The 19,812-nt window shown below is 40.5% G+C and overlaps 2 protein-coding genes across 3 annotated transcripts in view; one reads left to right on the top strand and one right to left on the bottom strand.

The window, feature by feature from the left end:
* Positions 1 to 19,812, bottom strand: part of IQGAP2 (IQ motif containing GTPase activating protein 2) — a 124,023-nt gene that overhangs the window by 24,544 nt on the left and 79,667 nt on the right. For both annotated transcript variants that reach the window (XM_030969296.1, XM_030969297.1), the window contains 6 exons: positions 18,231 to 18,394; positions 17,533 to 17,693; positions 15,077 to 15,201; positions 12,927 to 13,090; positions 4,630 to 4,720; positions 509 to 670 (listed from right to left, as the gene is read on the bottom strand). In XM_030969296.1, coding sequence (XP_030825156.1) covers positions 509 to 670; positions 4,630 to 4,720; positions 12,927 to 13,090; positions 15,077 to 15,201; positions 17,533 to 17,693; positions 18,231 to 18,394 — 867 coding nt within the window. The remainder of the gene's footprint in view (positions 1 to 508; positions 671 to 4,629; positions 4,721 to 12,926; positions 13,091 to 15,076; positions 15,202 to 17,532; positions 17,694 to 18,230; positions 18,395 to 19,812) is intronic.
* On the top strand, positions 6,254 to 10,630 carry F2RL2 (coagulation factor II thrombin receptor like 2). The gene is made up of 2 exons (XM_030969299.1): positions 6,254 to 6,899; positions 8,542 to 10,630. Exons 1-2 carry the CDS (start codon positions 6,842 to 6,844, stop codon positions 9,627 to 9,629), a joined length of 1,146 nt encoding a protein of 381 aa, XP_030825159.1. The 5' UTR covers positions 6,254 to 6,841; the 3' UTR covers positions 9,630 to 10,630.

Below are 19,812 nucleotides of genomic sequence, written 5' to 3'. Positions count from 1 at the left end.
ATCATCTGCTAAGAACAGATTCTAGCCCCAGCTTTTGCTGGTAACTGCTGCTCTGGCAATGCACACGGACCATAATTGGGCTGTGAACACTGTCAGATACTGCCTTGATCTTTGACAGCAATCTGTAAGGCTGATGCATGCATCTCTGCATGTGCTAATATGAAAAAAATTGTCAGTGAGCAATAGAGTTTTCTGAGAGAATGGACTAATCTATTGACAGTCACAGAGGAGCTGCCCTAAATTCACTCAGAGGCAGGTTTGAGACTCTAGGAAGTCTCTGATAGACTCTAGAAGTCACTAGACTTACTTCTCAGCAGGTACTGTGGTCTGCATTATGTGCACAACAGTACAATGTCACGTAAAATGCACTTGGAAAAGTATAACATTTGTCAAAAGACTTTAAAGCAGCAGCTGTCTTCCCTCAATTTACAGATACCTCCTGTTCTAGCTTTCTGATTGCCTCAGTGATATGAACATGTGGAACTGTCCTGTTTAGGAAGATTTTTACCTGCTGTAGTTTTCATGTTCTTGGCTTCAGAGAGCTTCCTGAAGTAGGTTTCAGCACATTCAGGAATGACTCGTAGTCCAAACCTTGACTGTAGTGTCATCAGGATTGGCTGTGAATCACCTTTCTCCAAGCTCTTGTTAATCATTGATATTCCAACAGCCACTAGGGTCAAATCATAACAGAGAAAAATTAAGTGTCTTATACTCTATGTACCCATAACTCTAGCCTCCAGAAATGTTGAAAATGGACTTCTAACACTGGCACACACAGACAACACGGCATACACAGCAATTCAGTGCTTTACTCATTTACATCTTCCTTCATGCTTGTAAGGATAAGTGTGTTAGGTAGAAAGTGTCTGCTCCACCCAGGCTTGGATGCAGCCACAGCACAACTGAGAGCTGTCTGAGGGCATAGCTGCTCCCCATCACGGGACATGCCAGGTGACAGCAGGGCAGGGGTTGAGGATGGCAGGTACCCACATACTCAGCCTGCCCTAACAGACAGGCCATCATCTGCTGATCACCTGGGAGCCTTCTAGAGGTACATGAAGTAATTTGGTTACAGGCTGTAAACGTTAACATTCAATTCTACTGTACAAAATGGGAATTAAAACTGATTGCCTTGAGTAAATTCTTGCAGCAGCCTACTCAGCATCATGAAGCAAGCCTTTCTTGACCTCTCCTCCTCAGGAACTTGTTTAAAGTTAATTCACAGCCTTGAATTTGCCAGAGATGCAGCTTTTGCTTTCAGGGCATATAAAAACACCCTGAGAGGTGATGCTGTGAAGGATGCGCAGACTTTGATGTTATATGGCATTACCCATACTGTGATTCAGGGCTTCCTTGCTCAGATCCCACCATCTCTGAGGGAACAGATTCCACAACACCTAGCAGCATACATGTGGAAGCATATGCCACTTCAAAAGTACCTTACCCACTAGATGTTTGGGCTGCTTTAGAAATAACTGCTCTGGTCTTTAAAGGTGTGCCTTCACATCTAAATTCAAGATCCATGCACAGAGACACAAGTGAATAGAGCTAGAACATCCATTCTGTGCTTTGGAACAGACCTCTGCCCAGCACACACATGTACTGGAAATGTCTTTCTACCATTGCTGTGGCACTGTGATATCCAGGCATCGGGCCTCAGCAGCAAGGAAGCAGAAAAAACTGGGAAGCCACACATTACAGCTGGCTGCTGCTGGCCCCAGGCTCATACACAGTCCCATATGCCCCATCAACTCTGTTCAGCAGTATTTGAATGCTTTCCTTCCTCCTTTTTATCATGTAGTTAAGAGAGCTGGAAGATATTTTTACAAAGACAAAAGAAAACACAACTTAAGCTAAGATTCATTTATGTAGGTCCACTGCCATGTGGCTTTTCCTCATCCTTTAATTAATTATGCTTGTATTTTTGAAGGAAAAGGTAACAAAAGTGTTTGTCAGGGAAAAAAAAACTCAGCAGAAATTATTCCTTTCTTTTTAAGTGCTGTGTGGCTGTTGCTCTAGAGAAAGGCCATTTGGACACTGAAAAATCATAAGATAACTGGGGGTTAGCCATCCCCAACTGCCAGAAAACTGTCAGCTCCAGTCTGCTTCTCCAGCAGTTAGGATGCCAGTACCAGATCAACACTGCAAAGGGCTCTTTTCCACACCCATCCTCCCTTTTAAACAGCTGTGATATACAAAGCCACAGTTGTCTGGTGTGATAAGCCTGAACTCTCAACAAGGCCAAAGATCAGCTTTTTCCTATAACTTGGACTCTCTCAGGACACACAGACTTCCTGCTTTGACAGACTCTTCCTGTGCAAGACTGAAGTCAGTGTCAAATCTACTCCTGAAGGCTATACAGCTGATACTTGGCTGATCTCTTTTTGTCCTCCACTTAGATAAGAAATACAATGGTTGAACTCATTAAAGAAGTGAAGCAAGGTGATGCAAAACACAGAGCAAGCACCACAACAAGTTAGGAAGTGCACCAGCACTTACTGAACATTTCTTCCTAAATAAAGGTAGAAGAAGTCCTTCACTGACAGGGACAACTGTGAAAGCCTCTCAAAATTTTAGTAGTGTACCATTTAGTATTTATATAAGGCATAAAAGTTAGTTTGGAAGTGATCAAGACTGTTTCAGTACCACTGCCAGTATCTTCTCTTATTTCACTGCTTATTTTATTGCCATTACTGCAGGAATCTCAAAACCACTTTTTAAACTGAAAAATACATCTTTGACTACCTTGTGAAAGTTTTGAAGTTGTTTGCCTTTCAAAAATAGTGCCTGTGTGATAGATCAAATAAAAGTTCCTTTCCAAGTGGTGATCAAGCTGAACTTTAAGTTTAGACTACGTGAACACAACATGCAAACTTCCTGAGACAGGATGTGTTGGTTATAGGAAGTACCAGGTTCTGTGCCATGGGGAAATGTTAAATCTCAGGTTTTAGCTGCAAAACTTTAGAGCTCTTTAAGAATGAATGCCCTGTGCTGACAGTGCTTCTTTTCAACTCACAGGGCAGAGTACACAAAATTTGGTTTTTTTCCTAAAAGTGGAATGTTAAAACAGTTCCACTGAGCATCCTTGATTGTGAAAAGCTGCGCATTTACTACTAACACAGATTATAAGAAAAGATTTTAGTACAACAATTAGGTAGTGGACGGACCAGTGATTTACCATTACCAACATTGTATAGTATTGCTGTATGAATTATGCTGTCCTAATTTCTGCAGGGTGCTTATGATGCATATTCTTAATGCTTTTACTCCAGTGAACACTAATGAGGGAATTTTTAAGCTGCTCCTTAGGTTTAACTCAAATCTGTTTATAAGCTATGTGTTTCCTTCCCTTCCATGTGCTCATGTTTCCTCATGGTGGCATGCTTGGGAAGCAGGTTTTACTACAAACAAAGGTATCAGCACTCCCTCAGTACAAAAGCTTGGTTGAGACAATGTGTGTATCTGACCCTGTCTCAGAGAACACAAGCCCAGTGCTTTCTATGGATATGTGACCTACAAAAATACTTCACCTATCTTCAGTGTATCTGCCTCGTTATGTGAAGATGATATTAGTTGTTTAAATAATTTCTAAAGTTATAGTAACACAAAATGCAATATTCCTGTAGCAGGGATAGCTATTTGTGGTGTCCATCTGTGTTCTCTTCCACCCACCCCTTCCCAAGCAATAACTCCTGACGCGCCTGTGGGCTCACGGCACAGGGGATGGCTGAGCACAGCGCTGCAGGAATGCACGACTCCAGCACTTGCATTCACAAGCTCCAAAGGCGCAACACAAAGCAACACTGACTCACCCACAGCCAAGGGAAGCAGAAGGCTGACCAGCACCCACTGCCTTGTCTGTGCTGTGCTGGCCTGGCCTGGAACAGACAGGCACATCACCATGCTCTCCAACCTGCCCCATAAACCCAGTGGTGCTTGCTTCTACATTCTTGCCAAAGTTTATTATGTATCATGAATATTTTTTTCTATAATTATTATATTCAATCAAAGCTTTGACAAAAGGTGTTGAGTGCATTCAGTACACAGCACTCTGACAGATTAAGTCTCAGCATTTTTCCTACAGATTTCCTCTTCCTTACAGATTGGAAGAGCATATACTTTTCAAAAAGAGCTAGCACTCCTTGTACCCTTAATTTAAAAGTTAATATGTTCCTGATTTTTGTTTGTCAGCAATCCATAAAAGACAATAGAAAGAAATATGAATGAGCAAAATTGTAACCATAAAAATTTTCCCTTAAAATATGCATAAAGATTTTCATTTTAAATATAGCAAAAGAAGCTCCTGAACAGCATACCTGTTCTCATTCATATATTTCAGGAGCTACATGAAGATACACTGACATTAGAAAGATTGGTCCTGATGTAAACCTGTGTAACCAAATCCGTTGAATTATTAGCCACACCTTAAAGATTACCACTTCAGATAGGACTAACACCATTCCTGTAGTTTAAGTCATCTCAGTTTTAGTAAGAAAAAGAACACACACTAATTTCCTTTCATGTATTTAAAGGCTTGCACCTTCCCTGAAGTGGAAAATATAAATTACCAATTTTATTTTCCCAAGACCAAGAAAAACAAGAGCAGTGGAGATGCAGGTTAATGCTTACAGGCTGCTGTTTCTTTTATGTTGTTATTGCTGTCATTGATTCCTCTTTGTATTTCATCCAGCCACAGAAGTGCTGATTCATCTTGAGATTCCTGGGAAAAGGACAGTAAAAAGTCGTGAAAAAACTGAATAATAAGAGTTGTCTCAATACAGTGATACAGCTCCAATATAGAATCTCTGCTTTGCAAAGCTCTAGAACACAAAAAAAGGATTTGACTGTTTAAAGTCTTCAGTGGAACACATTCATATTCTATTTACTGATTGGAAAAAGATCCTGTTTAGATACAAATCTCTGAAAGTTTTGATGTCTAGAGGAACAGAATTTGCTGATACTGCTGGCATAGAATTCATTCTATTAAAGATCAATAAAAATGGAAACATTTTTATTTCCACGATATGTAGGCAAAGTAGTCTGAGTCACATAAAATCACACATTACCAGGAAGCACTGTGATAGTAGGAGAGAATAGCAGAAGGCTGCAGGAAGTTGGCTTTCTTTCAAAATCCCTTATTTGGAAAGGATCCTTGTGTATATTTAAACACATGTTACATTAGAAAATAACAGTGAATACTCTCATAGAAAGACTGCTCAGCTTTAGTAATGATGACTTAGCTCATGCAAACTTTTCTGTAATTAAGCAGCAGAATAGGTACCCCTCTTCTTTCAGGCCTAGAGCGCACGACATTAAACCCAATTTAAAATAGGAGGTGTAGTAGAGTGGGATCAACGTCCCCACTAACCAGCTCTACTGCCCAGGTTCACTGGTGATACCAGCACTTCAGCAGATAAAACAGGGTTAAAGTGATATTTAAAATCTAATCCAGTAGATGGGTGGGAAACTCATGCTAAAGAGGAAATAGGAGCATCAGGCCTATAACAGACTAATGATGAGAGAAGCTGGAATGTATCGATTAAGAGAGATCTAGGAAAATATACACACAAATATTTCAGGGAAAAAAACCAGCTAGAAACACATTCAAACTAAAAGAGTGTGGACAAAGAAGCAGCTTTGCAATGAGTATCCCTGGTTAAGCGCTGAACCTCAGGCCAAAGAGCTAATAAATCTGATATCCACAGAAACTACAAAGAGAAAACAGGGTAAAAAACCACTGAAGACATGCTTTTCAGCTTGCATCATATATGTAAACAACGTAGCAGAATACATAAATGACATAAAGTGGTGTCAGAAAATCACAGGACAGTGGACACATACTGCTTATTTTTCTACCAAGTGAGAATTAGCACTTGCGAGAAAGTTTAATAAATTCCCAAACTGCCACTGAATTTTGAGAAAAGCATTGAGAGTTTCTAATCTGGCATCCAAATTTTACACATTAAATACAAGAACAGACACAAATACTGCTCCAGAGCCAAGGACAACTTATGCTGAGCCTCACAACTAACCTGGAAGCTAGACCAAGGCTTGGGCTAATTTTGCTTGCTGAAACAAGCTGCTGTTATTTGGCATTGAATGGGAAAAAAAGAGGGAAAAAAAAGCGCCAGGCAGAGTAAAAGGAAGGGATCAACAAAGCAGGAAATGAAAATAGGGGAAAGGTTTTAGAGGCTGCAGTCTGTGGAGGGGTGGAAATTGTCTGAAGAGAGGAAGTAGGTGGATTGAAGGAGCCAGACAGCTAACAGTGCACAGGGAGGCAAAAGGCAAAGCAGAATGCAGTTTTCCTAAGGCATTTTTGTATGTGTGGCTTCTTTCCGTCTTTGCCTTTTGCTAAACTGAGATCATCACACTCTTCTGCAAGCCCAGCTTTTCTCTGGAGTACAGAGTTCAGCCATGTGACATTTTGGTCTCTGAATGAGACCCTTGAGGATTTACTAAACACACTCCCTGATTTTTCCAGAAAGCATCTTTTTACACCAAATATCTGTATGCACAAATGTCAGTAGAACCCTGCACATCAGCTTCAGGCTTGTGGTAAATTAGGAGTTAAAATGCTGCTGTAAAGCAATTTTATCTCTGTGTTGGGCTGAGGCTGAAACTGAGTCATGTGTGCATATTTGGATACGTCACACCCTCTTGCTGTAGTAGACAAAGAACAAATTAGTTCCTTACCATAAACCCCATGCTTACAGGATGCTTCTGGAGGACAGATCAATCATTCTTTAGTCCCTTACAGAGGGGAAAAAAGCCCCCACAAAACGCCTCTTGAGATGAACTAGGACAGCACCATTGTTCAGCTGGCTGGATTTCACACACTACAATGAAGATACTGTTTTTCACTGGACTGCTCTCTTTTACCTCCAGTCTTTGCACTACAGGTGAGTCCTCCTTTCTGTATATATTCCATCTTTTAGTCAATAACATGGACTTTTTGATAATGCTGTTGCTCTACCAGCTGTGAACAGGAAATGAGTTGTACATGCATGTACCAATTACGAAAAACTGTTCCAGGATATCTCCTTTAAAGCAGATTTTTATTCTTTCACTTCAGTCACACCTCACCTCTGTCAGTCATTTTCTATAAAGAATTTTTTTAAGGGGACTTTCTGCACTTACTGAAGACACATCTTTTATCTAGTATTTTTGTAACAATACAATAATTTTAAACCTGTAGTGTCTTGTTTTACAACTTTACAGATGGTGTTTTTAGAAGGAAATGCTCAGATGACTATTGTGATAAAAATAACTACAGGAAAATGATCAAATAATAAACCTTCCTAGAATTAAAAGTGTTTTCAAACCAAGCTCATTTTGAAAAGCTGGTATACATAAATATATATACACACATCAGACAATGCAGGCACATGTATGACTTTTAATGAGTGATTAAAACCAGTTCCCTGGAGTAACCATCCAAAAAACCTACTAAAAATTATGTAGTCTGCTAATTATTATTTTAAAACATTCTACTGTAAATCTGACAGTGAACATTAATAAAACTATTCTCTTTATTTTATTTAAATATGGAAAGGTAAAAAAAGGTCCAAAGATTTTCACCCATATTTCAGTTTGCTTCTGAATTCCAGTTTCATGGTGCATGCTGAAGGCTTTACAATAAGTATTTTTGCATTAAATGCAGCTAAGAACACTTAAATGACACAAATACTTACACAGTTGTTTACTGCGCAAAATCTATTTTACAACACATGGCTTTAAAAAGCATTTTGAACACATTTGTGCTTCACGTGAAGATGTCAATGTCTCTACAGATTCCTCAACTAAAGACTAAGGAACAGGTGTTAATAAAATAGTATTACTGGTTTTGCCCATATGCTGGCAATATTTACTCAGAGATAATTTTCCTGCTGCTTGAAAAGTATTATTCACTTCCCAGTAAATTACACCCAATACCTGCCCAACCATTTGTTTTCAATTTTTAAGAAATTGCCCTTGCTCAGGTATGAGAACCTGAAAAGATCTGGTTTGCACTAGTCAGAAGTTGAAGAAAAACAATTTCACATGTGAGACCAAAAAAACCAAGGGTAATTTCCGTTTTCTAATTTGAAAGTTTCAGTTTGTCTTAGGCTAGAGAGTGCTTTTGCAGTCATTCATTTCATATGTGAAGTGACAAGGACAGTAATGGTGTTTGATCAAACCTAAACAAAGACTGCTTATATGATGAATGACCAACATTCCTGCTACTGGGAAAAACCCTCCACTGGTCATAAGCATTATAGAACTGTCTTATGTTTTTACCAAAGATTACTGAAAACACTCAAAATGCAGAAAGATCAGCTAACACTACATTAATGATGAATTTTCAAGATCTGGTGTGAAATGATAAATGAAGACTGATGTACATTTGAACACCCAAAGCAGAGGAGAATATCCCCAAATCTTTTAAACTTATATTGCTTTTCATGTAGAGATGGTTATCTTTCTCTGCTCCTGAAGGTGAGTTACATGGTTAATACAGTAGTTTGTCCTTTTTAACAATTTTCACTTTGTTTTATTTTTAAGCTTCAGAATTTTCACGGAATGGCTCTGCAATTAAAACAGTGTCTCTTATAAAAACTTTTCGGGGAATTTCAGCGAGAGACTATGATTACATCCCTCCTTATGCTATAGAAGAGGAAACAACAACCATCCATATCAGAGAAAACAAATGCACTTCAAAAAAGTCAAATGACTCCACATTAACAGAAGTGAGCAACACCACGCTGGAGTACCTCACCAGCTCTCTGAGCACCAAGCTAATACCTGCCGTCTACCTCAGTGCTCTGTTATTGGGTGTGCCTTCTAATGCCATCATTCTGTGGATGCTACTCTTCAGGATCCGCTCCGTGTGCACTGCCGTCCTCTACACAAACCTGGCCGTTTCAGACCTGCTCTTCTGCATCATACTGCCCTTCAAAATAGCCTACCACATCAACGGGAACAACTGGGTATTTGGGGAGACCATGTGTCGGGCGGCCACAGCAGTGTTTTACGGCAACATGTACTGCTCCATTCTGCTGCTCACGTGCATCAGCGTCAGCCGCTACCTGGCCATTGTCCACCCCTTCACCTACAAGAGCCTCCCGAAGCGCGCCTACGCCATCGCAGCCTGCGCCACCGTCTGGGCCGTGGTCTTCCTCTACATGCTCCCGCTCACCATCATGCAGCAAAGCTATTATGTGAAGCAGCTGGACATTTATACCTGCCACGATGTGCACAGCGCCTGTGAAACTGTGTCTTCCTTCCAGTTCTACTACTATGGGTCCTTGGCTGTATTTGGGTTTTTAATACCGCTTGTGACTATCGTGTTCTGCTATGTCTCGATTATACGAACACTCAAGACTCACGAATGGTTCTGGTATGTTAAAGTCAGTCTTTTGATTCTTACCATCTTTGCTATTTGCTTTGTGCCAAGCAATATTATCCTTATTGTCCATCACATCAACTATTACTATTACAACACAGATAGGTTGTATTCTTTTTATCTAATTGCTTTATGCCTTAGCAGCCTAAACAGTTGTCTTGATCCTTTCCTCTATTTTCTGATGTCAAAAATTAGAAGTCAATCCAATATTTATCTGACAATGGTTAAAATATCCAGGGAAAAATGAATTTATTTCTATTACTGGAATTATGGTTTTGTACAGTACTAACACAGACAGCAACAATTCTCAGGTGCGACATTTATACTTCAAGTAAAATGGGTTAGAAAACACAATCTCAGTAAATTTATTTCCTTCTACACAAGGAATATCTCCAAAAATACACTTCTCTAGCTCTATAACTTTATTACGTGTGTTGCAACACCTGTGTACCTAGACTCAGGGAAGCAGCTCTGCACCTTCATTTCCTTCTGAAATTGCTTTCTGGCCATGGAGAAGCTGCCAGAGTATCAGGCACCCCAGCTTCTAAATACCAGAGGAGGAGTCAGCATCCAAAGAGCACTTCTAGGGCAATTCATGACACTTCAAATCAGCTCTCAGACAACAATCACTGCAGGAACAGTGTTACGAAAACAAGTTTTTGGCCTGGTGGAAATGGGAATAAGCACTTTGTACACGCCTGGGAGCAGTCAAGAGCAAATACTGCCCAGGATGTTGGAAATACGGAGTCCCCATAGGTTCACAAAACAGTAAGTCTACAGCTGTAGATGCAGAACCTGACTCTTCCAAGGCTACCTCTCCCATGAGGCTGCTTAACCAGCTCTGCACTGGAGACTTGTTCTTCCACTTCGTCAGCGCCTGCACTTCCCTAAACCACAGGGATTGCTGGGAGCTAACCCTTATCAGTGTGAATCCAAGCATATATTGCTCTTGCTTGGTAAGCAAAACAGAGAAGCTATTTTGTAGTATTCTCTATTTCCACATCCTCACAGGAAATACCTACAGTGTTACAAATACTGCAGCTCACTACCATTGACTATTAGTAAAACAATGGGTCAATTTTTACCTTTACAGAAACTCAAAACCTACTTATATACTAAGTTCCTAGAAAATTACCTCAGTGGTTGTCATTTGAATTTGTAACTGCAGCATGTAAGTGAGGATAAAAATGTTTTATGTTGTTTTGATAACAGAATTGTAAAAAAACTTTACTTAAATAAATTGAGTTACACTGGAAAATGCCTCAAGGGAATTTGCAGTCTGGTGAGGGTCCCCCTTTTCTATTTCTTCTGGCTCTTAGTTTAAGTTAGTTTTAATCCTGCCGTTCCTTCAACATGCACAAGAACAAATTTTAAAGATAACTCTAAAATAATTCAAATATTACACAACTGTTGAAAATATAAATGAGGTGAACCTAACTAAAACCTCTGTACCTTCTGTACCTATCATACAAGAAACACTACAACCAAACATAGTAATTTGGTCCATCTGTTTAACTTTCCAGCTAACCACAATATGCTCCCTTAAGACAGGGTTTCTCTTCACTGCGACCAGAATACATTTGCCTTGAAAAGGCTTTCAGAACTGTTAAAAGCTGTGGTTTAAGATTTACAGGACAAAATGAGTTCCAGGTTTGCGTTTTCAGTTTCAAGCAAGGAACAAATAGGTCAGATCTGAGATGAGGACCTCAGATGATAAGGGTAATGTGTTCTGGCAGATTGGGTGCAGACTCCCCCAAATCACCACAGCTATGGGGAAGTGACAGCAAGCTGCTTAGAATAAGTGAGTAGGTTTGACACATATGTTTTTCCAGATGTTGGGGCAGGAAGTTTATAGGGAGACCTATCTGATCCTTGTAAATCACATACTTCCTTTTACCACAGCTCATTCTTAAAACATGCTAAACACAAATTCTGACAGATCTGCTTTATAAACAGGGATCAGAAAAAGTGGAAAATAGACAGACTTCAGAAATCACACTCCCTTTACAATTGTGTTTGGCTTTTTAAGGAATGTCAGTCTAAATCGTATTTTTACCTAAAGAATGGTCATATCTACGATTGATCTCTGTAAAGAGTAAGAATGCATCTAAGTGTTACTTTTGGGAGCACTGTGCCTTGTTCTCTTCTGAAATAGGAGCAGGACTCAGAGAAGGTAGTTGCCAAAAGACTGCAAAACCAAAATAGCTCAGAAGAGAAAGGCCAGCAGAAGTCTCTAGGAACATCAAAAATCTTATAATGGGAAGATTTCAAAGAGATTGCACAATTTTTGTTCCAAAATTTGGAAACACTCATTTGTTTCCTATGAGCACATTCACACCAGGACACGAGTAGGCATCAGGTTTGCATTTGGGGATCAGTGGGGCAGCTGGCAGGAGTGAGCCAGGACAGGACTGCTGTGTCCTGTGGGCTGCAGGTCTGTGCCTTGGAGACATCCTGGCTCCCTGTGCATGCACATGGCATGTCCTGGGTCAGCACTGTGCAGCCAGCACCCTCACTGTGCACAAACACTGACCCCAGCCTACCCAGGACCCGTGAGGTCAGAATGCATGAAACCCGCCCCAGCACACATGGTGAGAGAGAAGGCTTTTCAGCACTGAGGGCTCAGTGAAACCAGCCCTTACCTGGGAACCCTGGTGAGAAATTGATTTGTGCAAACACCTTTCAGAAGTTCTGACAGCATGATTTCACAGCAGGTACCCCAGGTGAGGTGACACAAATGCTGGAAGACTCTTTACAAGCCAAAGTTTGCAGACTTTCCCCAGCTCACCATGTTACCGCAGAGATACACTGTGTGAATTTTAATTGTGTTTTCCAGACACTGGGCATTTTAAGTGCTGTGCTAGTAGTTTTAGCTAACCTTCAGTCACATCCTGCAAGCTGCTAGGCTCATCTTCGTTTATGCTTCCCTGAGCTGTAATGCTAACCAGGCCACTGCTTTTGGGGAAGCAGATAGCAACATCCAGCTGAAATAGGTTTTAACTGAAGGCATGTGCAAGACCATCAGCTTGTTATTGCATGATAAAGCTGCATGATAAAGAAATATGTACAAAACTCCACTACAATAAAACAACATAAGCAAGGGAGACTCCTCAAAATACTTCCAAAAGATTTGTTAAATACACCACAGTTGTGACTTCTTTCTGGCAAAAACCTCACTTTCCATCCCTACTCCCTGACACAGTCCTGTAACTGTATCCCTATACAAATTCCTAAATGAGAATTGCTGCTGCCCGTATTTTGTAATAGCTGCAGCAACCTAGAAGAATTAAAATAAATGAGATTACAACAGTAGCAAGACATATGCAGAAAACGTCTTCATTTTAATACAATGAGAATTAATCCATTTTGCCAGTCAGAACAAGTCATAGTGCAAAATTACTTAGTGCCAGTTTGTTGTCACTCACCTATTTACAACCTCACTGGGTAACAACAATGCAAACATCAGAGTACCAGGACAGGGACACAGAAGCAAGTGAAAAGAATTGGCATTTCACTTCTCACAGAGAACAGTAAAAATTCTAACCTTGCATTTTTGTGCTTTGGCATGGTGCAGAACATCCTGATAATGCCTTGCATTTACTGGTCTCACATCTTGCAGCTTGGCTGTGGGCAACAGCAGGGCTTCTAGAGTTTTCTCAGGATTTCCTTGGTCAACTGCTTCATTAATGTGTCCAATTGCAATGATTCCTATGAAACAGAAAAGTTACTAAAGACCCACTTATCAAAGAAAGTTGCAACTTTTGGGATATCACAGACAAACAAAGCAGTAACATGAAGAACAGAAAAATCACAAAACAAGAAGCAGAGGCAGCAACAGCAGCTGATTTTAAATTATTTTTGCTCTTATATTCATTTGATGCTATACAACTATCATTCCTATCACAGTTATTGATATATTTGGATAAAACTCTTCCTAAAAATCAAAATTATCCTTGGCAAAAAAGGGAAAACAGATACTTCTATTTTCTGGGAAGAAGCACCTACATGAAGCTTAAGAAAAAAATGGGTGTCACATATTCATATGTTTAAGATATTGGCTTACAGTGATGAAACTTTTATTTTCAAGTGATTTCAGACCGCATTAGTTGAAACCCTGATTTGGACAAATACATATATACTGTACTCCCAGCTACAGCATTACATAGCAACTTAACCTCATTTCTTGTAATTTCTCTGGAAACAACCAACCTCACAAGGCTGACCAGTGGCACTCAGTACTTCAGTCAGGAAGTAAGGCCAAATGTATTTAATAAAACCTTAACTCATTTTCTTCAGACTGGGCCCAACGGTTTCAAATCCATTTCCTCCTGCCCCTAAACAGTACTGAAATGCACTGCTTGTAGTCCCTAAAGGGGACCACAGAAAGGCGTCAAGGGTTTCACCATCACCTGTGAGGGATGACATGCCTGCTCCCAGTGGATTGTCCCTCCACAAGTGTCTCTAGACCCACCAGACCTGGTGAAGTCACAGATACAGGTCATCATAAGGCTTGGGGAATGAGCAATTTTTCCAAGGTGGTCCAAAAGAGGGACAATGCAGATATGGGACTTGCTTAAAGAAACAGAGGCCTCCCTTCTTCCTCTTCTCTCTGCCCATCTGTCCTCTCTAAACGTTCCCAGGCAGAGGTCAGTGTCACTGAGAGCAAGAGCAGCTATTTTGGTACTGAAGACTTTCACTGCTACTGCAAGTGCAGAGGTTCAGACAAAAAAGTGACTCTGCCAGTCAAATAAACTGCTTAGCACCCCACCTTGTCAGAGGGTACACAGGGCAAGTAAGCTGTGAAGATCCATGGCAACCACTGGACTAGATTTAGGAAGAAATTACCCAGCCAGTTTTAGAAATTCTGCAATATAAAATTTCCCTTACCAGTATGAAACAGCAGCATGCAGGACACTAATGGCAGTCCAGGAAGGACAGGAGCAGCCTGTGTCTTACAAAGGCTCTCAAAGTGCACTGAGACTGCTTCCAAAATGGCAGGCAGTCTGAAAGCTGCCTCTTCCTGCTCCAGCAAATTTGGCACAACTTGATAGTCTCAAATTTCAACATACAGTGGAAGAATTTGGTGCTTTAGCTTTTTTGAGGTCCAAATGACCAGCTATCACATTTAATATAACACCACCCTCTTATGGCAAAACAGTTACCTTCAACTTCAAAAATAAACTCTAAATCCATTCACTTGAAAACACATGGGCAAAAGAAGCTCCTTGTCTGACAGGAAATCAAGTTACCCAAAGGGAGAGCAAGACAGATATTTGCATTGTCTAACTGCTTACTGACTCCTTTGTGAAAAGCAATCACTTGGAATCATTTACACATTAAAACACACTTTTCAACGGAACATCACCTGTAATTTCCTCCCCTATCTCCCAATATGCTCTTTGCTTACAACTGCAAAATCCCCAAAGTGAGACCATCCAGGGCTGGAAGATACTGCCAAGCAGGCAGAACCACAGCATTTTTAACACTGCAGAAGGCAGGCAGCCTGTGATATCCTTCAGTCGTCTGAAACAAACAGGAACATTTCAAGGACAGTCAAAGATCATCAGGCTTTCAAAAATTTTAAATGCCCTTCTCTTTTCAGGAGTGTCTGAAGGAGGCCACTCAGTTCATAAATTTACATACCAAAGACCTGACTACAACCTCTGCGGGCAATGTGGAGGAAGAATTACTTACTTTCATTTTCTTCTTGAATTTGCATATTAACCATGTCAATGCAGTTCTGGATATCATTCCAGCTTAAATAATCTTGGCCTTGAGATGAAGCCTCTGACTTAATAGACAATAGTGTATCAGCATAACTATAAGAAGATATAAAATGCATAAGTGTATTTCATATATAAGATAAAGTGCCATAAAGAATTAGTCAGATGTATCATCCATCATTTAGTGACTAGTATTTTTTTTTCCAATGACTCAATTTCAGACAAACTCAGCTCTTGGCAGAAATTATACACACATGCAAGTTGCCTGTTCTACACATGCATTTCAGGATCTGAAGAAATGGCCCTGTAATTCAGAGATCTTTTCTTGGTTATATGGCATGATGGCAATACGTACACACACATACAACTTTCTATGTGGTGCAACAGATAAATGTGGGGAAAATTAGTCGGCTTCTTGCTCTAGAAAGCTGTTGTTGCCTTCTTGTAGTAGTATCAGGTAGTAGCATCTCCTGCTACCTCCATGAGGAAGATGATGAACCGTGGGCAAGGGACTAAAAAACAAAAATTATGACCCTTTTCCCACAACTCAAGATCATCCAAGCACAGACTCTGTAGCCTTTGTCTACTCTTCCTAGAAAGCTCACAGGTCAGATGAGCTTCACAGTACTCAACATTTGCACTACTTCATAGTAGCTCAAATTCACATGTATATAAGTTAAATAATTTTCGTATTCCCAAATCAAGCATAGAACTACTACAGTATCTCAGATAAAATACATATCTTTTATTTCCATCAGAAGCCTGAGAAATGAATGCCTGGCAGAAAAAAAAAAACAGAAGAGATTCATAATTTCCTGATCTGATTTGTCTTTCCAGCATCTAGTAGCCTGTGTTTAAGGGTTTCTGGAGCTGGAGACTGTGTATCACTTTAATTGTTGCAAACAAGCCTACACTCCCTTAATTTACCTGCTCTATTTTAAAATCTTATGTATTATTGAAGAATTAGCCCCACTACGGGTTTTGTGAGATGTCAGCTTTTTAAAAAACAATTAAACTTTATATTTGATAGGGTCCAATATTTACTTTATTAAATTCTCAAAAATCCCCAAACAACTAGAGCTACTAAAATCTAATAACTGATTCTATTAACCTTCTCCACAACATTCACAGTTTTGGAGACCTATGACATATTTCCCCTAAATTCTCTCTTCCAGAAAATGCATTCCAAACAAGTCCATCTCTTCTGATAGAAAGCCATTGGGCAGCATCTCCCTCAATGAAGTTTTTCTATTTCTACTCTATCTCTTCTGGTGCTGTGCAAGTCAAAGCTTCCTGCGATATTCAACATATAGTTGGCAGCACAGGTTAACATAATGGCATAATAAAAATTTATTTAGTTGTCAAGTCCAGCTAATGCCTACCTGTTTCATCTGTGTTCACTGACGGTGTAACATAAAGATTGGGTCAGAAACATCACCAGAAATGCTGCACTTGGGACACTTTGGGGCCATTCCTGCATATTTATAACATTGCTTCTCTTGCTTACAAGCGCTGCCTCACATCAGCAGAGTCAAAGTAGCAGATTAGTTTTGCTCCATTTTATGTCATTCTTCTCTCTCTCACCAAAACACTGGCCTCTTATTCCTAATCTGTCTGCCTTCCTTCTGGCTTTGAGACACCCAGCAAGGGCCACTCTCAGATTCATGTCCCCAGACAACCTAGTGAATATCTTCAGCTTCTGTGGTCCCTTTTGCCTACTAATGCCTTCCAGAAGCATGTGGAGCCTTCTACCACCTGTGTTGAGAGACAGGAACTGGTCCACATTCCCGTGGTCTCCCTTGCATGCTGGGGGCATAGGTCTCTTGTGTTGCCTGATTTTTTATTGATAGACAAGAGAGCAACTGCAGTAACAGCGTGTCTGTGGTAAGTCAGGCAAGTGGCAGGGCAAGCAGCTGGCAGCCAAGTGAAGGCTATGATGTAATGCTGAACATAGGTGCATGCCACAACACTTTATTCACTCATCTAGCAAGCAGAAAAGGGCTTGGCCATGGCTCAAGAGATCACCTGGACCGTGAGGCATTAAACACTATCTCATTCCAAAGACCATCTTTCGGAATTGCAGAATGGTTAGCGATTAACAGTTTCCAGCTACAGTTGTTTCACCTTTTAGTGTCTGCAAAAATCCTTGTAAGATCTTCATGTTTGCTTTCTGAGGATATTTTCCCTGCAACTCACACAGTTGCGTGGAAAGTCTACAGCCTTCAAGGCTGTGTTATTGCTTATATTTAGATTCAACTAGTACAACAATTGTCACACTCTTCCTTATTAATTTAAACCACAAATGTTTATATTGCAGCTCTTTCAACTTCACAGCCACAACACAGGACAGCCCACCCAAAAAAAAGCCTACTTATTTTGTTCAGAAGTTGCCAAGTCTCATCCAGACAAGACAAAATGAACCTTTACCGTTGCAAGTTTTCCTCTTCCAGATTATTGAAGCCAAGGCATGGGTTTCTGAGATGATTTTTTATCATTAGGATGTCCTTATTTTCCAAGGTCTGGTTTAGCAACACAACAGCTGACAACATTTCTACTGCAATAGATAGTTCATCATGTGCCAGGTAGTTCTGTAGGACAATAATGTACTGCAGTCAGGAAGCTAAATAAGCAGTGTAACAGATTTGAGTTACACACTCTAGATACCATCAAGGAGATGGGCTTGATCTAAGAAGCCTGGAAATTTTCCTGGTCACAGGCATGCCAGACTGACACAACAGTGGTGATGGAGCTCAGTGAGTTTCTATGTTCCATCCAGTCTCCCTCTCCTTCTTTTGCCCCACAATCTCATCTCTTCTGATCCTACTCATAACAGGAGATTACTTTTCTACACAGTATATAAACCAGTTAGTCCTCATTAAGAGCATGCAACAATTAAAAAAAGTCACTTGATTTGTTGCAACACAAGAGCTCAGCCAGACTGAAGTGTGGCAAGAAACAAACTATGCAATTAAATACTGCCTTTTCAACCAAAGTGATGCATGCAATAGATAACACCATGGCAAGAGAATTATGTCTGATTTTACACAACAACATGCTATGTTTGTGCTCTTTCATGGTCTGGCTACACAACATCAACGAGCAGGTTGTAAGCTTTTCACTCTTACCACAGCATTCTGTTGTTGGAGGTTGAACAGCTCAGTTTGATAGACAGCAGCAGCAAATGAGTGAACAACAGGCAGCTGTGCCTCGGGTTTCATCAGTGCAACCAGTGTTTTACTAGGATCACAGTTACGAATTGCTGTATTGATATTGTCAACCGCTATAAGTTCTAAAGAACAGTAGGGAAAAAAGCTTATTAATTTTCGTATGCTGTTTGCTCTTCATGCCATGTAGATGACAACTAGGTTATTTCAAAGAATATAATTTTCTGTCATAAGAGAAAAAAACATTTTTGTGAAATGATGACTGCTGAATGTTGCAAAAACCGTCTCTGTTCAAAGGTGTCGAGCAAATAATTGACTGGAGGACTTTAAAATTTCTGGAATTCTAGAAATGAGAGACTACTTATTGCACCTCTAACACAAAACAAGGAGCTGACCCCACCCTAGCACAGAGAAAGATCAAACTCCTCCTGGGTGTGCTTGCAGCAAGTACTGCTGTGTCTGTCAGCACCTCAGTTTTGCTTCACCCCAAATGCTCCCTTCCTTCTGCACCACATTTCCTTTCTCACCTCTTCCTTTGGTAGGATCTAACTGAGCTAGCTAAAACAGGCCAGTACCTGAAGCACCAACAGCATTATTAGTATCCATTTCAGGAGGCCTGGTGGAAATCAGCCAAATGTATTAGAGGAGTGGGATTTTCTGCCAGAAAATTAGTAGCTGAACAGATGAAAAACCACATGCTATGGTTTCTAGAACTTCCTCTACATGCCAACACCTGTTTGCTTTTCTGCCAGTGTGGAAGATCAGTCCTTACAGGCACTGCCACCTAGAAATGAATCCCTCTGCTACAGCCCAGATTTTAATTTAAACAGGCAAATAGAAGAATGTGAGGGTACGAGTGTAAACCTTTTCAGTACCTAAACAATTTGCCTGTTTTGCTGTTTGCTGGACTGACTTTGTCAGGGGTTTGAAGCCCAGCAGAAAAATGCTGAAAAACACTCCCCACTTAGGCAGCTGCAGAAGAATTACAACATCCCTCAGCTTAGTCACTGGCACCATAACTGCACACCTGGAGGAGCCATCTCTGAAGAAAGCCAGGCCAGGACACACCCAGGAACACATTGTACAAGGCACCACTCTGGTCTGGCAGAAAGGGAAGCAGCCTTGAAGGTTAGAGCACATGTGGCTAGCTGAAGAATAGCAGTTATGCAAATGCCTTTTCCACCAATAAGCCCCACTCCTCTACCTTATCACATGGCTTTTCTGTGTACTGTAACCAAGGGAACATTTTTAGTTACCACTGATTGCCCAAATCTGAGACAAGATTGCTTGTACAGAAGACACCATCCACAGTTCATGTATACAGCAACACTCAGAGCTTATTACACAAAACAAAGTCTTTGAAAACCTTCTGGCCAGGCCCACCTAAAAAAAGCCCCTCACCTCTCGTGTAATTTTCTCTGAAGCATAGTCATATGGGGCCACCTTGTCCCCAAAGACTGTCTCTATTGGCTATTCCTAAAGTTAGAAACCAGGAAAGGCTCTCACAGCTACAGCATGCATTCATGCTTTTTTAAAGAAAAAA

Source organism: Camarhynchus parvulus, chromosome Z (genome assembly GCF_901933205.1).
Source record: "Camarhynchus parvulus chromosome Z, STF_HiC, whole genome shotgun sequence".
NCBI lineage: Eukaryota > Metazoa > Chordata > Aves > Passeriformes > Thraupidae > Camarhynchus > Camarhynchus parvulus.
This window is presented reverse-complemented; position numbering and strand designations above follow the sequence as displayed.